This window comes from Papio anubis, chromosome 18 (genome assembly GCF_008728515.1).
Source record: "Papio anubis isolate 15944 chromosome 18, Panubis1.0, whole genome shotgun sequence".
Lineage (NCBI taxonomy): Eukaryota > Metazoa > Chordata > Mammalia > Primates > Cercopithecidae > Papio > Papio anubis.
The window spans coordinates 14,483,144-14,501,161 of NC_044993.1; the positions used below are offsets into that span (position 1 = coordinate 14,483,144).

At 45.8% G+C, this 18,018-nt stretch overlaps 1 protein-coding gene across 3 annotated transcripts in view; it reads left to right on the plus strand.

Moving 5' to 3' along the window:
* LOC101020098 (transmembrane protein 231) overlaps window positions 1–18,018 on the plus strand; it is a 22,050-nt gene continuing 4,032 nt past the window's right edge. Inside the window, exons 1-6 of one of the 3 annotated variants that reach the window (XM_031658085.1) lie at window positions 5–1,533; window positions 1,628–1,797; window positions 12,987–13,115; window positions 13,447–13,590; window positions 16,147–16,228; window positions 17,364–17,495. In XM_031658085.1, coding sequence (XP_031513945.1) covers window positions 1,395–1,533; window positions 1,628–1,797; window positions 12,987–13,115; window positions 13,447–13,590; window positions 16,147–16,228; window positions 17,364–17,485 — 786 coding nt within the window. In that variant the 5' untranslated portion in view covers window positions 5–1,394 and the 3' untranslated portion in view covers window positions 17,486–17,495. Of the gene's footprint in view, window positions 1,534–1,627; window positions 1,798–12,986; window positions 13,116–13,446; window positions 13,591–16,146; window positions 16,229–17,363; window positions 17,496–18,018 lie in introns of all 3 variants that reach the window. The other 2 variants (XM_031658083.1, XM_031658084.1) reach the window with 2 other exon arrangements.

Consider the following 18,018-nt stretch of genomic DNA (forward strand, 5'->3'; position numbering starts at 1 on the left):
TCAGGTGATCGGCCCAACTTGGCCTCCCAAAGTGTTGAGATTACAGGCATGTGCCACTGCGCCCAGCCATTCAGGGCCATTTGATGAAGAACTTGGCTGTGGACCATAGTTGTTGTTTTTTTTAAAGTCCTTCTACCATGTTCGAAATATGGTTGGGGGCGGTGGGGGGTGTAAGCATTCAATTAAGCAATATGCCAGTGATCTCTGGGGAGGACCACAGCTTCCTATAAAACTCGCCGCTGAGCTTGTACCCAACACAGGGTTAACGAAGTGCATCAGAGCTTTGTAGTAATTCCACTCTATCCCTCCAAGAGCCAGGGGATTTGTGTTTCCGTGTCTGTCTTGCATTGGAGCATAGTGGAAGCAAGAGAAAATCTGGGAGCAAAGGCACCTGGCTTTGGTCTTAGCCCAGGACCAGGTCCAGGACCGCGGCCAGGCTTGTGACTGAGTGGATTTCAGTAGGAACCACACTGGGGATTAACAGATGACACAAAAGCAGGTGTTTGTTGTGTGCAGGAGCACGAGGGAAGAAGAAAAGGCACACATACAATACCTTTAAGGGTAAGCAAGCTTTATCCCACGTAAATGGCAATGCAGATATTATAATAAGCAAATTAATATAATAAGCAGATTGATATAAGCAAATTGCAATGGGAAGAGGAGAAGGAAAAAGATACATATATTTACACTCATCAGACTATGGAGGATTCACCTCCAGACTGGGAAGCAAGAGCCTGAGCTCCAGAGCCGGCCACTCGTCAGTCAGTGCACAGATGAGAAGAGGTCTCATGAAGCTTTGGGTGGTCTGGGATCCTAGCTCTTTTTGTAACATGTTGTCTGACATGAGGCCCAGTCACGAGGGCCCTTCGTGGCTGGGCTCAAGGAACACAAAAAGGTCAACTTGCTTTTGTGATTGTTGTTTTTCAATAACTAACGTATAGGAATAGACCGAAATAGAGATTTCTGCGAAACAGCGCTGGATGAACGCCTCAAGGGGCTCCCACAACCTGTTTCGGAACTTGGTGACCATTGTTTGTGTCCATGTCAGTTCAAATTTAAATATTTAATTTTTCCTCCTCGGTGTTCAAGTCAACTTTTATGGGCATCTTATTTTACACAAATGTTAACACAGACAACAGCCACGACTTTGGTCCACGGAAACGTTCTATCGCCGCCCAGCCTTTACTCAAAGGGACACAGCTTGAAAAGCGAGGCCGGCAGTCCCCCGCGGCGCCACGCCCGCTAACCCCGCCCTCGCCACTGGCTCCTTTCGGTCTGGCCTTGCTATTGGCTCCTTTCCGGGAGCCGTCGGTTGCCGTGGAGACCGAGGCGATGGCAACCAGGAGAAGCCAAACTTGGTCCTCCGGCTCGCGGCGTGCCTCCGCGCGGTGCTCATGGCGCTCTACGATCTCTTCTCTCACCCGGTAGAGCGCAGCTACCGCGCGGGACTCTGCTCCAAAGCCGCGCTGTTCCTGCTGCTGGCCGCTGCGCTCACGTACATCCCGCCGCTGCTGGTGGCCTTCCGGAGCCACGGTGAGCCTGCCCCAGCCGCTGTGTCACGCGACTCCCCGGGCGCGCTCGGCCGGGGCCGGCCTCCCTGACGGCCTCCCCACCTTCTTTAATTCAGGGTTTTGGCTGAAGAGGAGCAGCTACGAGGAGCAGCCGACCGTGCGCTTCCAACACCAGGTGCTGCTCGTGGCCCTGCTGGGACCCGAGAGCGGCGGGTTCCTCGCTTGGAGCACGTTCCCCGCTTTCAACCGGCTGCAGGGGGATCACCTGCGCGTCCCGCTCGTTTCGGTGCGTGGTTCCCGCCTGGGCCTGGGGCAAAGCGGGCGGTGGGGTGGGGACGGGGACGGGAATGAGGATGTGGGACAAGCGGCCCCGGCCCTGGGGAACCCAGCTTGGATCCTAAGGACTCGCGAACCCGCAAAGGTGGCGTTTCATCTCCTGGGACCTAGGGAATCGATTTTCTGTTTCATTCTGCTTCTCCCAGACGTCCCCGGCCCCTAGAAAGTTAGCCACGCTGTCAGCATATGCGCCCTGATACAGAGTCCAGAGGTGTGGAGGCAGCCTGCGTCTGCCCCCGTCACACCCGCGGGCCTGGCCTGATGGAGAGTGTTTGTGAAAGTCCATTTAGGAGCCTTGAAGGCAGCGCGCTGTTAATGTTGGTAACCCCATTCTGTCGCGGCGTTTCTGCATCACACCACTGTAGGAGCGGAAAGGGCGGCATTTTTATGGAGCCCTGACCCCTGGAGACCAAGGCTCTGATTGGTTAAGCGGCCTTCCCAGAACGCGCTATGGCCGAGTCACGCCTCCCTGGGTTTGTCCCATTGGAGACTGCGTCATCCTGAAGCTGTCGGGATGAAATTGAAGCATGTTACTGTCTGTAGTTTATTTATTTATTTTTAAATTTTTCATCAGTAGAGTGCTGAGAGGAATCTGTAATTTAGTATTTGCTTTGAGATAAGCGAATGCTTCCTTTATAGTCACTCCTTTTCACTCATTTTCTGAAAACGTTTTCCTTCAGAAGTATGACACTTACGGTTTTCCTTCTTTCAAAGTTGAATCTCTTCAGACATCTCTAAGACGATTGCCCTACAAGCCAACCTTGTATAGCTGAGGAGAAAAGAAAATCAGACTTGTTCCCAGCAACTAAATAAAATTGTTTTTAACAATCCGATTGGGCCGGGCGCGGTGGCTCACGCCTGTAATCCCAGCACTTCGGGAGGCCGAGGCGGGCGGATCACGAGGTCAGGAGATCGAAACCATCCTGGCTAACACGGTGAAACCCCGTCTCTACTAAAAATACAAAAAATTACCAGGCGCAGTGGCGGGCACCTGTAGTCCCAGTTACTCAGGAAGCTGAGGCAGGAGAATGGCGTGAACCCGGGAGGCGGAGCTTGCAGTGAGCCGAGATTGCGCCAGTGCACTCCAGCCTGGGCGACAGAGCGAGACTCTGTCTCAAAAAAATAATAATAATAAATAGAAATAAATTTTTAAAATCCAATTGGTCATATAAATAACTGCAAAAGAAAGAATAGTAATAGGTTGGCGCAAAAATAATTGCGGCTTTGCCATTAAAAGTAGTGGCAAAAAAACCGGAATTACTTTTGCAACAACCTAATATGATTCAGGTTACTTTTCTCCTGTTACTTTACGAATGTTCTTATGTTCTTATTACAAAAGTGCATGCTCATTCTAAAATAATATAGAGTTACAGGTAGATATAATGACCAAAATTGAAGGCCCAGTTTTGTATATGTATCAATACTTATTAATCAGCCATATTCTTTTTGAGGTTTGCTTTGACTTTTTCACTATTGGGGACAACATTTCTTTTTTTCTTTCTTTCTTTTTCTTCTTTTTTTTTTTTTTTTTTGAGACGGAGTCTTGCTCTGTTGTCCAGGCTGGAGTGCAGTGCTGCAATCTCTGCTCACTGCAACCTCCACCTCCTGGGGTCAAGCAATTCTCGTGCCTTAGCCTCCCGAGTAGGTGGGATTACAGGCTAATTTTTGGATTTTTAGTAGAGAAGAGGTTTCACCATGTTGGCCAGGCTAGTCTCGAACTCCTGACCTCAGGTGATCCACCCGCCTTGGTCTCCCAAAGTTCTGGCATCACAGGTGTCAGCCACCGTGCCTGGCCTAGGGACAATATTTCTGTGAACAAGGTTTTGACTAAATCGTATGCCTTTAAACATCAGATTGTGAGGAATTGGAATAGCAGGTCTTTGATGAAATTAGGTAAGTACATAGAAAACTAAGCAAATCATTATTAACTGCAGGGAAATGAAAAGTAAGGAAAACTGAGAACTGAAAACTTATGAGAGTTGTGAATAGGATTTACATAGTCTTAATTATATGAACACTGAATGTTGACTAAAAAGAGATTTTAACTCTGTTGGGGGTAATGAGAAAGGTATTGAGAATGTGATAGGGGATGGTGGGAGGAGTTGGGGGAGAGAAGAAGCTAAATCATCTTTCCTTGTGGGAACTCAATAGAGAATGCCTAAAACTGAGAAATTGAGAATTTTCAATGCAAATGTTATCTCAAGACCTGGAGATACATTTCTAAATGATCAAGTAAATGAGATAAAAATATTTGCAGCGGCCGGGCGCGGTGGCTCAAGCCTGTAATCCCAGCACTTTGCAAGGCCAAGGCAGGAGGATTGCTTGAGCCCTGGAGTTCAAGGCCAGTGTGGGCAACATAGCAAGACCCCACATTTCAAAAAAATAAAAAGTAGGCTGGGCGTGGTGGCTCACGCCTATAATCCCAGCACTTTGGGAGGCTGAGGAGGGTGGATCACAAGGTCAGGAGATCGAGACCATCCTGACTAACACTGTGAAACCCCGTCTCTAGTAAAAATACAAAAAAAAAAAAAATTAGCTGGGTGTGATGGCGGACGCCTGTAGTCCCAGCTACTTGGGAGACTGAGGCAGGAGAATGGCGTGAGCCCAGGAGGCAGAGCTTGCAATGAGCCGAGATCACGCCACTGTACTCCAGCCTGGTGACAGAGCAAGACTCCGCCTCAAAAAAAAAAAAAATTAATTAATTAATTAAATAAAAAAGAAACCGAGAAGTGGTACAATTTGCCCTAGCTTTTTTTTTTTTTTTTTTTTTTGAAACAGAATTTCACTCTGTCAGCCAGGATGGAATGCAGTAGCACAATCTCAGCTCACTGCAACATCTGCCTTCTGGGTTCAAGCGATCCTCTCGCCTCAGCTTCCCAAGTAGCTGGGACTGCAGGCATGCACCACCACTCCTGGCTAATTTTTTTGTGTTTTTAGTGGAAACACGGTTTCACCATGTTGGCCAGGCTGGTCTAGAACTTCTGAACTCTGTTAATACACTCGCCTCAGCCTTTCAAAGAGCTGGGATTACAGGTGCGAGCCACTGTTCCTGGCCTGCCCTAGCTTTGAAGTGAACAGAGTCTGGACTGGAACTCAGTATTTCTTATGCTGTATCTTAAAATCTTAGCCCTTATTGCAACAAACTATTTTTATTTTCTAACTTTGTGCATAGAGCCAGACTGGCGTCAGCCTATCCAGGAAACTGTCCAGAAAGCAAAGGAAACAGTGGCTGTTGGTTAAGGTTGGACCAAGTGCTGGGAGGTGGCTTTGCAGTGGCTAATTGGGGGAAATACTGAAGTCACAGCCTTGCTTCTGCTTTGGTCAGCTCATCTTGGACAGCGTTTCTAAGCTCCCTATATGTTTAATGCTTTGGAAGTCTAGTTTTTGTTGTTTTTAACGAGAGAAGAAAAAAGCAGAGTGACTTTTTTCCCTCAAGGAGGCTGACATAGCTCTAGAAGGCATGTGTGGACCCAGAGAATGCAGGGACTGAAGGTTATAGAAGGATTCTGGAGGATAAGTGGAGAGTACCATGTTTCTAAGACTCCTGTTTTTTCTCATCTCTGAAATCAGTGTCTTCCTGTCTGTGGTTAACTGTTGGCAAAGAGGCAGGTGTGGCATAGTTCTCATTGCTTACACCTGTGCCGACATCAAACCATGCAGAAGGGGCATCATTTCAGTGTAAGAGGTGGGTGTTAGAAAAATATAAATGCACTTAAAAAGAAGGGACATCAGCGACCTCAGAGAAAACCCCAGTAGAACTAGTAGAGAAAACACTAGTGGGACATTATTTTAACCCCTGAATTGAGTGGAGAGCAAGTAAGGGAAAGTTCGAGAGCCTTTTAAAAACAGGAAGGCTCTGCATAATTTCAGAGTCTGCTTAAGGGGCCAGACTAATGACTTTTAGTTTCTTTTATGAATTGTTTGTTTGTTTGTTTGTTTGTTTGTTTTGAGACAGGGTCTCACTCTGTTGCCCAGACTCCAGTGCAGTGGCGCATTCTTGGCTCACTGCAGCTTCTGCCTCCCAGGTTCAAGAGATTCTCCTTCCTCAGCCTCCCAAGTAGTTGGGATTACAGGCTCCTGCCACCACACCCGGCTCATTTTTGTATTTTTAGTAGAAACAAGGTTTTACCACATTGGCCAGGCTGGTCTCAAACTCCTGAGCTCAAGTGATCGACCTGCCTCGGCCTCCCAAAATGCTGGGACTACAGGCATGAGCCACTGTGCTCGGCTGAATTTTTGTTTTTTGGTTTTTGTTTTTGTTTTACTGCTGTATCACCAACATATTTGATGGCACAAAGGACAAAGTTGCATAGAAAAGTATGGATATTGTTGACTGAGTTAAAGTGTTACTCAAAAGGACGAGGATGTAAAGAAGTTTTAGGAATCCCTGAATCAATTTATTTTGCTAATATTTTTCTTTCTTTCTTTCTTTCTTTTTTTTGAGATGAAGCCTCGCTCTGTTACCCAGGCTGGTGTATAGTGGCGCCATCTCGGCTCACTGCAACCTCTCCCCCTCCTGGGTTCAAGCGATTCTCCTGCCTCAGCCTCCTGAGTAGCTGGGATTACAGGCAGGCACCACCACACCCAGCTGATTTTTGTATTTTTAGTAGAGATGGGGTTTCACCATGTTGATCAGGCTGGTCTCGAACTCCTGACCTCAGGTGATCCACCCACCTTGGCCTCCCAAAGTGCTGGGATTATAGGCGTGAGCCACTACCCCGACCTGTTTGGCTTATATTTTTCTAAGTAAATAAACATGATAGCTGCCGTAAATATGTCTAAATCTAAAATTTCTTTTAGTAGCTTTTTAAAAAGTAAATGATTAGAAAAGTGTCATAGTTTAATTGGAAGTATTTTTCTTTTCTCAGTGGTATATAAAATAATGGTTCATTTTATAATTAATGGTATCTTAGATTGATTGAAATACAAGGCTGAACACCATGGCTCATGCCTATAATCTCAGCACTTTGGGAGGCTAAACACTTGAGCGCAGGAGTTCCAGACCGCCTAGGCAACATAATGAGGCCCTACTACAAAAAATTTAAAAATTAGCCAGGGGTAGTGGTGCATGCCTGTACTCCCAGCTACTCAGAAGGCTGAGGTGGGAGGATCACTTGAGCCTAAGAGGTCAAGGCTGCAATGAGCTGTGATCGTGCCACTGCACTCCAGCCTTTTTTGACCCTGTAGCAAAAAAAAAAAAAAAAAGAAGAAATAGAGAAAAAAAGAAGAAATACAGGGAGACAGGTGGGAAGGAACCATGAAGGAGCAGTTTCTGCTTTGCTAGAGACCCAAAACTGGTACCAAAGAGTATTTTTAGCATCAAAAGAAAGGAGCACCTGGTGATGACAAACATATGGTGAAATCAACACTGGTATAAACTAGGAAATTAACCTTTATTAAAAGAATATGGGCCATGCGCAGTGGCTCACATTTGGGAGGCTGAGGCGGGTGGATCACCTGAGGTAGGGAGTTCTAGACCAGCCTGGCCAACATGGTGAACCCCTGTCTCTACTAAAAACACAGAAATTAGCCAGGTTGTGATATGTGATGGCGGGTTCCTGTAATCCCAGCTATTCAGGAGGCCGAGGCACGAGAATTGCTTGAACCCAGGAGGTGGAGATTGCAGTGAGCTGAGATCACACTACCCGTACTCCAGCCTGGGCGACAGAGCCAGACTACATCTCAAAAAAAAAAAAAAGTAGAAGAAGAATATGACTTGAATGAATGAAATGTACGCAAACAAAACAGAAACCAAACAAAATGCCAACAAACCATCAGATGCTGTAGAATTCCAGACGAGGAAAAAGTCACACATCAGGATACTCTGGAAACAATGGCACTTACATTTCTGGCAATTCCTGCAGTCAGGTGGTGTGCTGGTTATGAGGTATTGTCTCAGCTCCAAACCTACCCTCCTATGCTCAGCTTCCAGGTTCCTGCTGAGACGCTGGAAATCTCCTTCTTCCCCTGCAGCTGCCTGTTAGGTTCTGCCAGTAGGAGGCATGATGAGCCTTGTTCTGGGAGTGAAAAAAAGGAAAAAAAAAAAAATGAAACCACTGCCAGGGTGAAGCACCACTGCTGGGATGACACAAACAGGGACAACCAGCAAATAGGAAGCATCAAGACACCTCTCCTCCAGCCTTCCAGGTTCCCTCTAGTGTGTCCTTCCTCTAAGCTCAGAGGTCCTGGCCCCATCTGGGCAACGGTCCCTTCTTGAGGTCTGAGGCTCAGCTCTTTGAGGCCTCTTCCCTGAACCTCTAAGTTCTATCAACCCCAGCCGCTTCCCCTTCTTCTCTAGTCCTAGGCGTGAGAACTGCTCCCTGCAGCTATCACAGATATAACTGCTCCCTTCAGTCCGCATAGATATTAGAGGACTGAAGATGTAAAAAGATATCCCCTTTTTACGTCTTCAGTCCTCTAATATCTATGGGACTAGTTATTCCCTATGTTAAATTCCCTCTGGCCAGGCACGGTGGCTCATGCCTGTAATCCCAGCACTTTGGGAGGCTGAGGCGTGCGGATTGCCTGAGGTCAGGAGTTCGAGAACAGCCTGGCCAACATGGTGAAACCCCGTGTCTACTAAAAATGCAAAAAGTAGCTGTGCATGGTGGCACACACCTGTAATCCCAGCTCCTCGGGAAGCTGAGGCAGGAGAATCACTTGAAACTGGGAGGTGGAGGTTGCAGTGAGTGGAGATTGTGCCATTGCACTCCAGCCTGGGCGACAGAGTGAGACTTTGTCTCAAAAAAAAAAAAAAAAAAAAAAAATTCCCTCTGACTCTGGTCAGTACATGAGTGTGGATTTCATGTGTATCTGTAAAGGGTTATCCTCCTTTAACCATGAGAAATCTTTTCAATTAGAGTTCTTATGAGCTATTGTAGAAGATCCCTGAATCAAGAGTCAGCAAACCAAGGTCCTAGTCCCAGTTCTGTCACTGGGTTTCATAACCTCACCCTCAATTTATCTATCCATGTACAGGGCATGAGAGTACCCACCTCTCTCCTGGGATATGCAGAGGAATCGCATGGGACAGTGAATGGATATGAAAATTGTTCCAATGCCTGCATATACCTTGTAGATATAAGGTGGTGCTGTGATGTGTGAATTCTCTTGGCTAAGCACCAGTTAGAGGTTAGAGACCTAGAATTTATGTTAAAGAAGTAGTAGCCTTTGAATGCCTGCCTTTGTTAGCTATTGCATATTTGTTAAACTTACTTTCAACTAAATAGAATTAAATAATTTATTTCTTCAGTGGTCCAAGCGATAACAGAGGAGCACAGCCAAACTTCGCCAACCCCAGGAGGGTGAGAGTCTAGCCTGGTGACAGGTCATTTGTGGGAGACACATCCTTTCCATCGAAACTTCTCTCCCCCATCTCTCCACCCTACTGTCCTTCTCACCCACTCTGCCAACTGCACTGGCCCTATGGGCACCCAGAGCACAAGCACCTGGTTAGCCTGGATCCCTCCTCTCTGAGATGTTCCTGCACCCCATCACCTCACTTCCTTCAGGACTGCAACAAGTCGGGTCATCCTGAATATTTAAAAATTTCTGGGCCGGGCACGGTGGCTCAAGCCTGTAATCCCAGCACTTTGGGAGGCTGAGACGGGCGGATCACGAGGTCAGGAGATCGAGACCATCCTGGCTAACACGGTGAAACCCCGTCTCTACTAAAAATACAAAAAAACTAGCCGGGTGAGGTGGCGGGCGCCTGTAGTCCCAGCTACTCGGGAGGCTGAGGCAGGAGAATGGCATAAACCTGGGAGACAGAGCTTGCAGTGAGCTGAGATCCGGCCACTGTACTCCAGCCTGGGTGACAGAGCGAGACTCCGTCTCAAAAAAAAAAAAAAAACAAAAAACAAAACAAAACAAAACAAAAAAAAAAATTTCTGTTAAATTCTTTTTGCTGTTGTTGTTGTTTGTTTGAGATGAGTCTTGCTCTGTCACCCAGGCTGGAGTGCAGTGGCACAATCTCGGCTCACTGCAACCTCCACCTTCTGGGTTCAAGCGATTCTCCTGCCTCAGCCTCCCGAGTAGTTGGGATTACTGGTGCACACCACCATGCCTGGCTAATTTTTGTATTTTTAGTAGAGACAGAGTATCACCATGTTGCCCAGGCTGCTCTCAAACTCCTGAGCCCAAGCGGTCTGCCCACCTGGGCCTCCCAAAGTGCTGGGATTATGGCATGAGCCACCACCCCTGGCCAATTTCTGTTAAATTTTACCTTCATTATTCTCTAATTTTAGCTTGCTTCATTTCTGCCAGTGGCACTTGTCACTATTTTCTACGTTCTCCATTGGGAGTGTATTCCCCGTTAGGATGAGGACTTTGTCTATTTTGTTTGCCATTATATTCTCATTATCTGAAATAGTGCCGGGCGTGTAGTAGGTTCCAAAAAGTACATAACAGATCATTGAGTGAATTTAACAAGTAGACACTATTGATGCTGCTGTGCCAAATATGTCCTCCCTGAACTTGGAGTGGAAGGATGTGCACAGGCGAGTATACAGACATAGATGCCTGGTGCTGCTGTTTTGCAGGAAGATTTGTCCAACCTGCCGTCTTCATTTTGAATTTTTTAATAATTCTGGACATTTTGGTCCTAAAGAGGACCAGATTTGAAGTCACCTGATCTCAAATCCCATCTTCACCATTACTTGCTGTACCTCTGATAAATGCTCTAACCTCCCTCACCCTTGATTTTCTCATCTATGTAATGGGAAAATACTTGTTCTGCCTGCCTGGGGCTTTACATTTATTGTGAAGATCAAAGGAAATGAGCTTTTCCCCCTCCCACAGTGTGTTGGAGTCTAGATTCTTCTGGCATTTCTCTCCTGGCCACTATCCTCTGATGCAAGTTGAGAAATGTGATCTTTGCTTCCTGTCCAACCCTAAAGATCTAGGAGGTGTGGATCCATCACAGAGAGTTACACAACATTTTCTACCCAGATCCCAGTTGAAGAAAATCCACAGGAAGACAAGGCAGGCTCTTTTATTTATTTCTTATTTTATTTTTTTTTGAAATGGAGTCTCCCTGTGTGTCACCAGGCTGGAGTGCAGTGGCACGATCCCAGCTCACTGCAACCTCCAACTCCCTGGTTCAAGCAATTCTCCTGCCTCAGCCTCCTGAGTAGCTGGGATTACAGGCATGCACCACCACTCCCAGCTAATTTTTGTGTTTTTAGTAGAGATGGGGTTTCACCATGTTGGCCAGGCTGATCTTGATCTCCTGACCTCATGATCCGCAAGGCAGGCTCTTTTCATCCTACCCGTAATGACTAGTCCATCATTACCTCAGAAACTTGATCATCAGCCTGGTAGCAGATATCCCTCCCCAAAGCTGATGAAACGGAAGAGAGGAAGTATCCAAAAGAAAAGGGAGGGAGGTTTCTCTAAAACAAGACCGAAGAGAAGGACATTATTGTTTAGAGAGAAAGAAATAATTGAAAGTTTCTGAAAATTGAGATTTCTTCATTTCAAATGACCTTATTAGCCTGAAAAAGCACACACACAAAAAAACTCTTCCTTACATAATAGTAATGGTGGGAATCAAAATGAATCCATAGATGGTGGATCCAGGTGGGAATGCTGCTACACGATAGTAGAATTGTTCTGGGAATCTACAGTGGGGAAGGATCAGTTGTAGCAAAAAGATTCAGAGTTGTACAGAGAGACCATGTCAGCAGTGATCACTTTTCAGTAACCATCCTTTCCTGATCGTCATTTTAGCATCACTGTTTGGCAAGACTGTGGATGGCAGGAGTGGATACCTTTTTTTTTTTTTTTTTTTTTTTTTTTGATGGAGTCTTACTCTGTCGCCAGACTGGAGTGCAGTGGCACGATCTTGGCTCACTGCAAACTCCGCCTCCCGGGTTCACACCATTATCCTGCCTCAGCCTCCCGAGTAGCTGGGACTACAGGCGCCTGCCACCACACGCAGCTAATTTTTGTATTTTTAGTAGAGATGGGGTTTCACCGTGTTAGCCAGGATGGTCTCGATCTCCTGACCTCATGATCGCCCACCTCAGCCTCCCAAAGTGCTGGGATTACAGCCACTGCGCTCGGCCACCAATTATTTTTCACTGCCTACGTATGCTTCATAAGCTGTATTTTTGTCTTTTTTTCCTCTACAGACCTCTTGTCTTCTTTCCTTTCATGCCCATAATTTATCAAATAGATACGGTTTTAATGCCTTACTTGTCTGACATAGCTTCCTTTTTCATTTCATTGATTGCTACTAAAAGATGCACAAGGCTTTCAAGTCCTAACATGAATGATGAGATGAGATCTAACATCAAGAATCTGAAGCAAAGACACTTGTGGTTTCAGAGTCTATAAATAGAGTTTGATAAGGCCGGGCATGGTCGCTTACGCCTGTAATCCTAGCACTTTGGGAGCCAGAGGTGGACAGGTCACTCAAGGTCAGGAGTTCGAGATCAGCCTGGTCAACATGGTGAGACCCCGTCTCTACTAAAAATACAAAAATTAGCTGGGCATGGTGGTGGGCGCTTGTAATCCCAGCTACCTGGGAGGCTGAGGCAGGAGAATTGCTTGACCCTGGGAGGTGAAGGTTTTAGTGAGCCATGATTGTGTCACTGCACTCCAGCCTGGGCGATAGAGCGAGACTCCAGCTCAGAAAAAAAAAAAAGATAGAGCTTGGTGATTTTCTGTTGAGTTTCAGTTTGTTGGGGAGTGCATAATGATTAGGATTAGGTGCTTTTCTATTTTAACAAGTTGACTTCTAGAGACATAGAAGACGATTCTGATGTGCTACTTAAAATTTCCGTACAAATTCAGGCATGTTTATAAAAAAGAAAAAATGACAGTGCAAAATAAACAAGATCAAATGAGACAACTGAAAGACGCAAATGCTATCCAGATGTTTTTTGTTATCGCCCATTTAGTTTGGCCAGTGAACATTTGAAAGACTCGGATATGAGGTTCAGGGGCCATGCACTTTGTGTTTCTCCCCAGTATTAATGCACTTACATCTATCTGTTTTTCTCTTTCTTTTGGTGGGGGAGAGAATGCCTGTTGTGTACAGCAGGACAGTGGGTCATTGCGTATGTATAAAAGTGATGTGGATTCCTCCCAGACTCATTAGTGACCAGGGCTGCTGGCCCTGTTTGGGTTTCCTAGACTAGAGAAGAAGACAGGAACCAGGATGGGAAGATGGACATGCTACATTTTAAGCTGGAGCTTCCCCTGCAGTCCACGGAGCACGTTCTCGGTGTGCAGCTCATCCTGACTTTCTCCTATCAATTACACGTGAGTCAGTCCACTGGGAGGCCGTCCTCTCCCTTGTGTATTTTTAATAGACCAGAGCCCTTCTTCTGATTTCTGGAAGACCCACACTGTAGCAGGCCCTCTTCCCCACGTAGCTTGGGATTTAACTTAGGCCAATCGCATGGTTTTCACTAAAGTCATGTTAACTGATATGGGCTGTTAATAGTTCAGAAGGTTCTAGGCAGTGTTTCCTGCATGGCTACGCTAGGTATGTGAGGGCCCCTTAGGTTTCAGCCAAGACAGGTGACTCTTAGCACCCAGAGCCCTTCAGATCTGATGGCGGTTGGTATGTTGGTCCTTCTAATGATTTCAGAGGATGGTGACCCTCGTGATGCAGAGCATGGCGTTTCTCCAGTCCTCCTTTCCTGTCCCGGGATCCCAGTTATATGTGAACGGAGACCTGAGGCTGCAGCAGAAGCAGCCGCTGAGCTGTGGTGGCCTAGATGCCCGATACAACGTAAGGGCGCTTCTCATCGTCCAGCTCCTTTGTTTCTGTGTGTTACTGTTCATTAAGTTCTTTAAAGAGGGGAATGAAAGGTAGAAATGTCAGGCCAGGCGCGGTGACTCATGCCTGTAATCCCAGCACTTTGGGAGGCGGAGGCGGGCGGATGGATCACTTGAGGTCAGGAGTTCAAGACCAGTATGGCCAACATGATGAAACCTCGTCTCTACTAAAAATATAAAAAATTAACCGGGCGTGTGGTACGTGCCTGTAATTCTAGCTACTTGGGAGACTGAAGCAGGAGAATTGCTTGAACCCAGGAGGTGGAGGTTACAGTGAGCCGAGATCTCGCCACTGCACTCCAGCCTGGGCGACAGAACAAGACTCTGTCTCAAAAAAGAGAAAAGAAAAGAAAAATAGAACTATCATTTCTCTGTGGGTGGCACCAAAGAGGGTCTCTGCAGAATTCTTACCATGAATTTTTTCAAACTACAGAGAAGGTACATGCATAGTTACACCTAGAAGGGAAGAGAAACAAAATCTGTATTTGTCAAAGAACTAAATTGCCTGTTGCTTTTAGGTCCATGTGGGCACACACACACACATTCTGTCTTCCATACACACACTTGGTCACACACAGGATGTACTCCGAGGGATACTGTAAAATGATGATGTAAAATGTTCATGTAAAGTATTTCAGAAATATTACTAGCCATAGTTTACTGAACCCATAAGACATGCCACCCCTGAGTGCAGGGGTTTACCTGTATTATCTCTTAATCATCACGGCAACCTCTGAGCTGCCTGCACTGTCCTTTCCCAGCGTTCCAGCCACTTGTCCCATCGCTGCCCCCCTTGCTCCCTTCCAGCCACCGTGGCCTTTTTGCTGTTCCTCGAAACCAAGAAGCAGCTGCCACCTCAGGGCTTTTGCCATTTCCTCTGCCAGGCATCCACGTGGCTTATCGGACCACACCATTCAGGTCCCTGTTCAGATATCCCCAAGCACAGTCCTTCCTTGACTTGCATCTACAGTAACAGCCCCTCCCTCCACCATCCCTCAGCCAGACTCTCCCTCCTGCCACCTGGTCTCCTCAGGATATGTGTTTGTGTGTTTATTTGCTGTCTCCCTCAGCCTTGACAGCAGTGGCATCTCAAATACTATCACGTCCGTGCCTAGCACACTGCCTGGCACATGGTAAGCTCACAGATACTTGTTTAAAGAATGAATTCATTTTGCAGAAGACGTAACTGGGGCTCACAGTGATTAATTTTCCCAAAGATTCGAAGCTTGAAAGTATAACAGAGCTAGGAACTTTCTGTCTGTGTACAGAACTCATGCATCTAATCACTCATTTCTCACTTTCCTTTTATCACAATGGCGACCATAGAAGTCGAGCTGAGGTACTTTAGAAAGTGAAAAAGGAATGTTATCGGTTATTATAGCCATAAACCAGTACTTGTAGCTATATAGGGGATTTTACTGTTGCTCTGGCTATAATCAACGTAAGTTGTAAAGAAGAGGAAGGTGCAACATACGAAATGAATGTGGCACTTTTTGTTTGAATGTCTATATATCAGATTACAGTAACAGCAGTCTTGTTTTCTTAAGGGAAAAATGCACACGCTTGTGGTTTGCATTTTATCTATTTCTATGTTTAAAAGTGATAAAGAACTTAGCACCCAGAGAAGACCAAGAAAATGACAAAGAAGTTGGAAGTATGGTTTCTTTTTTTCATTTTTGTGTAGGGGTTTTTATTTTTATTTTATTTTTATTTTTGAGACAGAATCTTGTTCTGTCACCCAGGCTAGAGTGCAATGGCATGATCTCGGCTCACTGCAACCTCCGTCTCCCAGACAGGCTTAAGAGATCCTCTGAATTCATCCTCCTGAATAGCTGGGATTACAGGCATATACCACCACGCCTGGCTAATTTTTGTCTTCTTTTTAGTAGAGACGGGGTTTCGCCACGTTGGCCAGGCTGGTCTCGAACTCCTGGTCTCAAGTGATCCATCTGCCTGGGCTTCCCAAAGTGTTGGGATTAGAGGCATGAGCCTCCATGCCTGGCTTTTTTTTTTTTTTTTTTTTTTTTTTTTTTTGAGAGAGAGATGAGGTCTTGCTCTGTTTCCTAAACTGGAGTATAGTGAGTGGCATGATCATCATCGACTACAGCCTTGAACTCGTGGCCTCAGGTGGTCCTCCTGCCTCAGCCTCCCAAGTCAGTGGGATTGTAGGCATGAGCCACCACACCTGGAGAAAATATGGTCTATTAAAATAATTTAAGGAATTCTTTCTCCCACTGAGATAGAGAGGGGTATTTTAAAAATAGCTTTAAAACCTATGAAACATGGACACTGACCCCTTATTTCCATCCACAGAAAGACAGACTGAGGGTAAACGGGCTTAAATTGTTGCAAGAGAGTTTATTCATCTTTGAAGAGAAGATTATTGATACTGCAGTAGGCCACCAAGAACGAGAGGGTGCTCTGTGGGACCAGCCTGGGTGGGCAGAAGGGTAGAAGGAAGAAAGGAGTCTCCCAGGTGCTCACACCACATCCTCCTCCTGTGTACCAGGTATCCGTGATCAATGGGACCAGCCCCTTTGCCTATGACTACGACCTCACCCATATTGTTGCTGCCTACCAGGAGAGGAACGGTGAGTCACAGGTAGAGCTCATTCAGCCGCTGCTCAGGACTTTCAAGATTAGTGGGGGCAACAGAGACAAGCAGAATTGGAACCCTTGTGATAAAAATGTGAAAAGCTGTGAATGCTCAACGATGGGAGCAAATGTGCTGTCCAGGATTTGTCCTTTTCGTCCTCATGTTCAGACCTGGGACCGCCCCCACCCCTCCAGCATCCCATGGTCCAGAAGGTTAGTGATAGTTAAATGCCATCATTTTCCCACCACTGGCTTGATGAGTTTCCCTTTTAAAAAATGTAAGCCTAATTGAGTTGTTCCCCATACCACACCTATAACAGATGCCAAAGACAAATTGCTGTTCATGCTTTTCAGAGAGAAGCAGAGGATGTGGGTGACTCTCCCCACACTAGCAGTCCTGCAGGAGAACAGGAGTGCCCCTGCTTCCTGCCAGAAGGCACAGTGTGCTCATTCCTTACAGAGCTCTAGGCCAGGGCACGTGTTGACTCGGCACGTTTGTCTGGTCGGTGGCTGAGGTTTTCTCTAAAGGCATCTAGAGTGTTACTTGGCAACCAGATATCATGGAAACTATACACAGACATCTCACAAGGGGGACGACTGCAAATCCAGTATTGCTTACTGCTTTTGTGTCATATACTAGTGGCATTATTGCAATAATAGAGGGAATTTTAAAACAAAACTAGAAAACAGTGCCCTACAAATCAGCTATTTTTTCATTCCTTTCATTCTTTACCCTTCTGCGGATCTTTTTATACAGCTCTTGTAGTGTAGAAACACATTGGGATCCAGGTTATTTTTATTTATTTAAACTTGGGATATAAATACTTCCCCACACAGCTACAAAGCTGTGATATTACTTTTAGTGGCAGTATAGTATTCCTTCAGTTAGCCATTCAGCACATGTAGAAGAAACTTTCTAAGTTTTTAATGTATTTTAACAAAAGTATTTTGACTATTATTTTAGCAAATAATGTGTGATCAACTTTGCACATGCAATTTCTCTTTCCTTCTGAATGATTTCTTTCAGTTCTGAAGCACAGGATAATTTCCAGGAATCAAATAATCTTTATAGCCTTCAACTGCCAGGGTCAAACAGCCATCGTGGTTAATGGTTAATTATTTGCATTGCAGTTACCACCATCCTGAATGATCCCAACCCCATCTGGCTGGTGGGCAGAGCCGCAGATGCTCCATTTGTGATGAATGCTATCATCCGATACCCTGTGGAAGTCATTTCATATCCTTTCTGTTAAAGAGTCCATGGTAAGGCTGGGTGTGGTGGCTCCTGCCTATAATTTCAGCACTTTGGAAGGCCAAGGTGGGAGGATCGTTGGAGCCCAGGAGTTCACAACCAGCCTGGCCAAGATAGTGAGACCCTGTCTCTACCCCCCAAAAAAAAAAATAGCCAGGCATAGTGGTGTACACGTGTAGTCCCAGCTACTTGGGAGGCCGAGGCAGGAGGATTGCTTGAGCCCAGGAGTTCAAAGTTGCAGTGAGCAATGATTGTGCCACTGTACTCCAGCCTCAGTGATAGAGTGAGACCCTGCCTCTTAAACAGCAATTACCAAAAAAAATAAATAAATGGCAGCTCAGTTTTCAAAGAGGAATGATTCCTCAGTTGTCTCAAGTAGTAACAGATGTGGGAAGTGTTCTCTTGGAAATCACGACAGAGTTATAGCCTCATGAAAATGGCTGTGTCTTTGACATTTTAGGCTACATGATTCAAAAAATGGCTATGTATATGTGCTATTCACACAGGAACAAATAATTCATGTCTTGGTCCTCT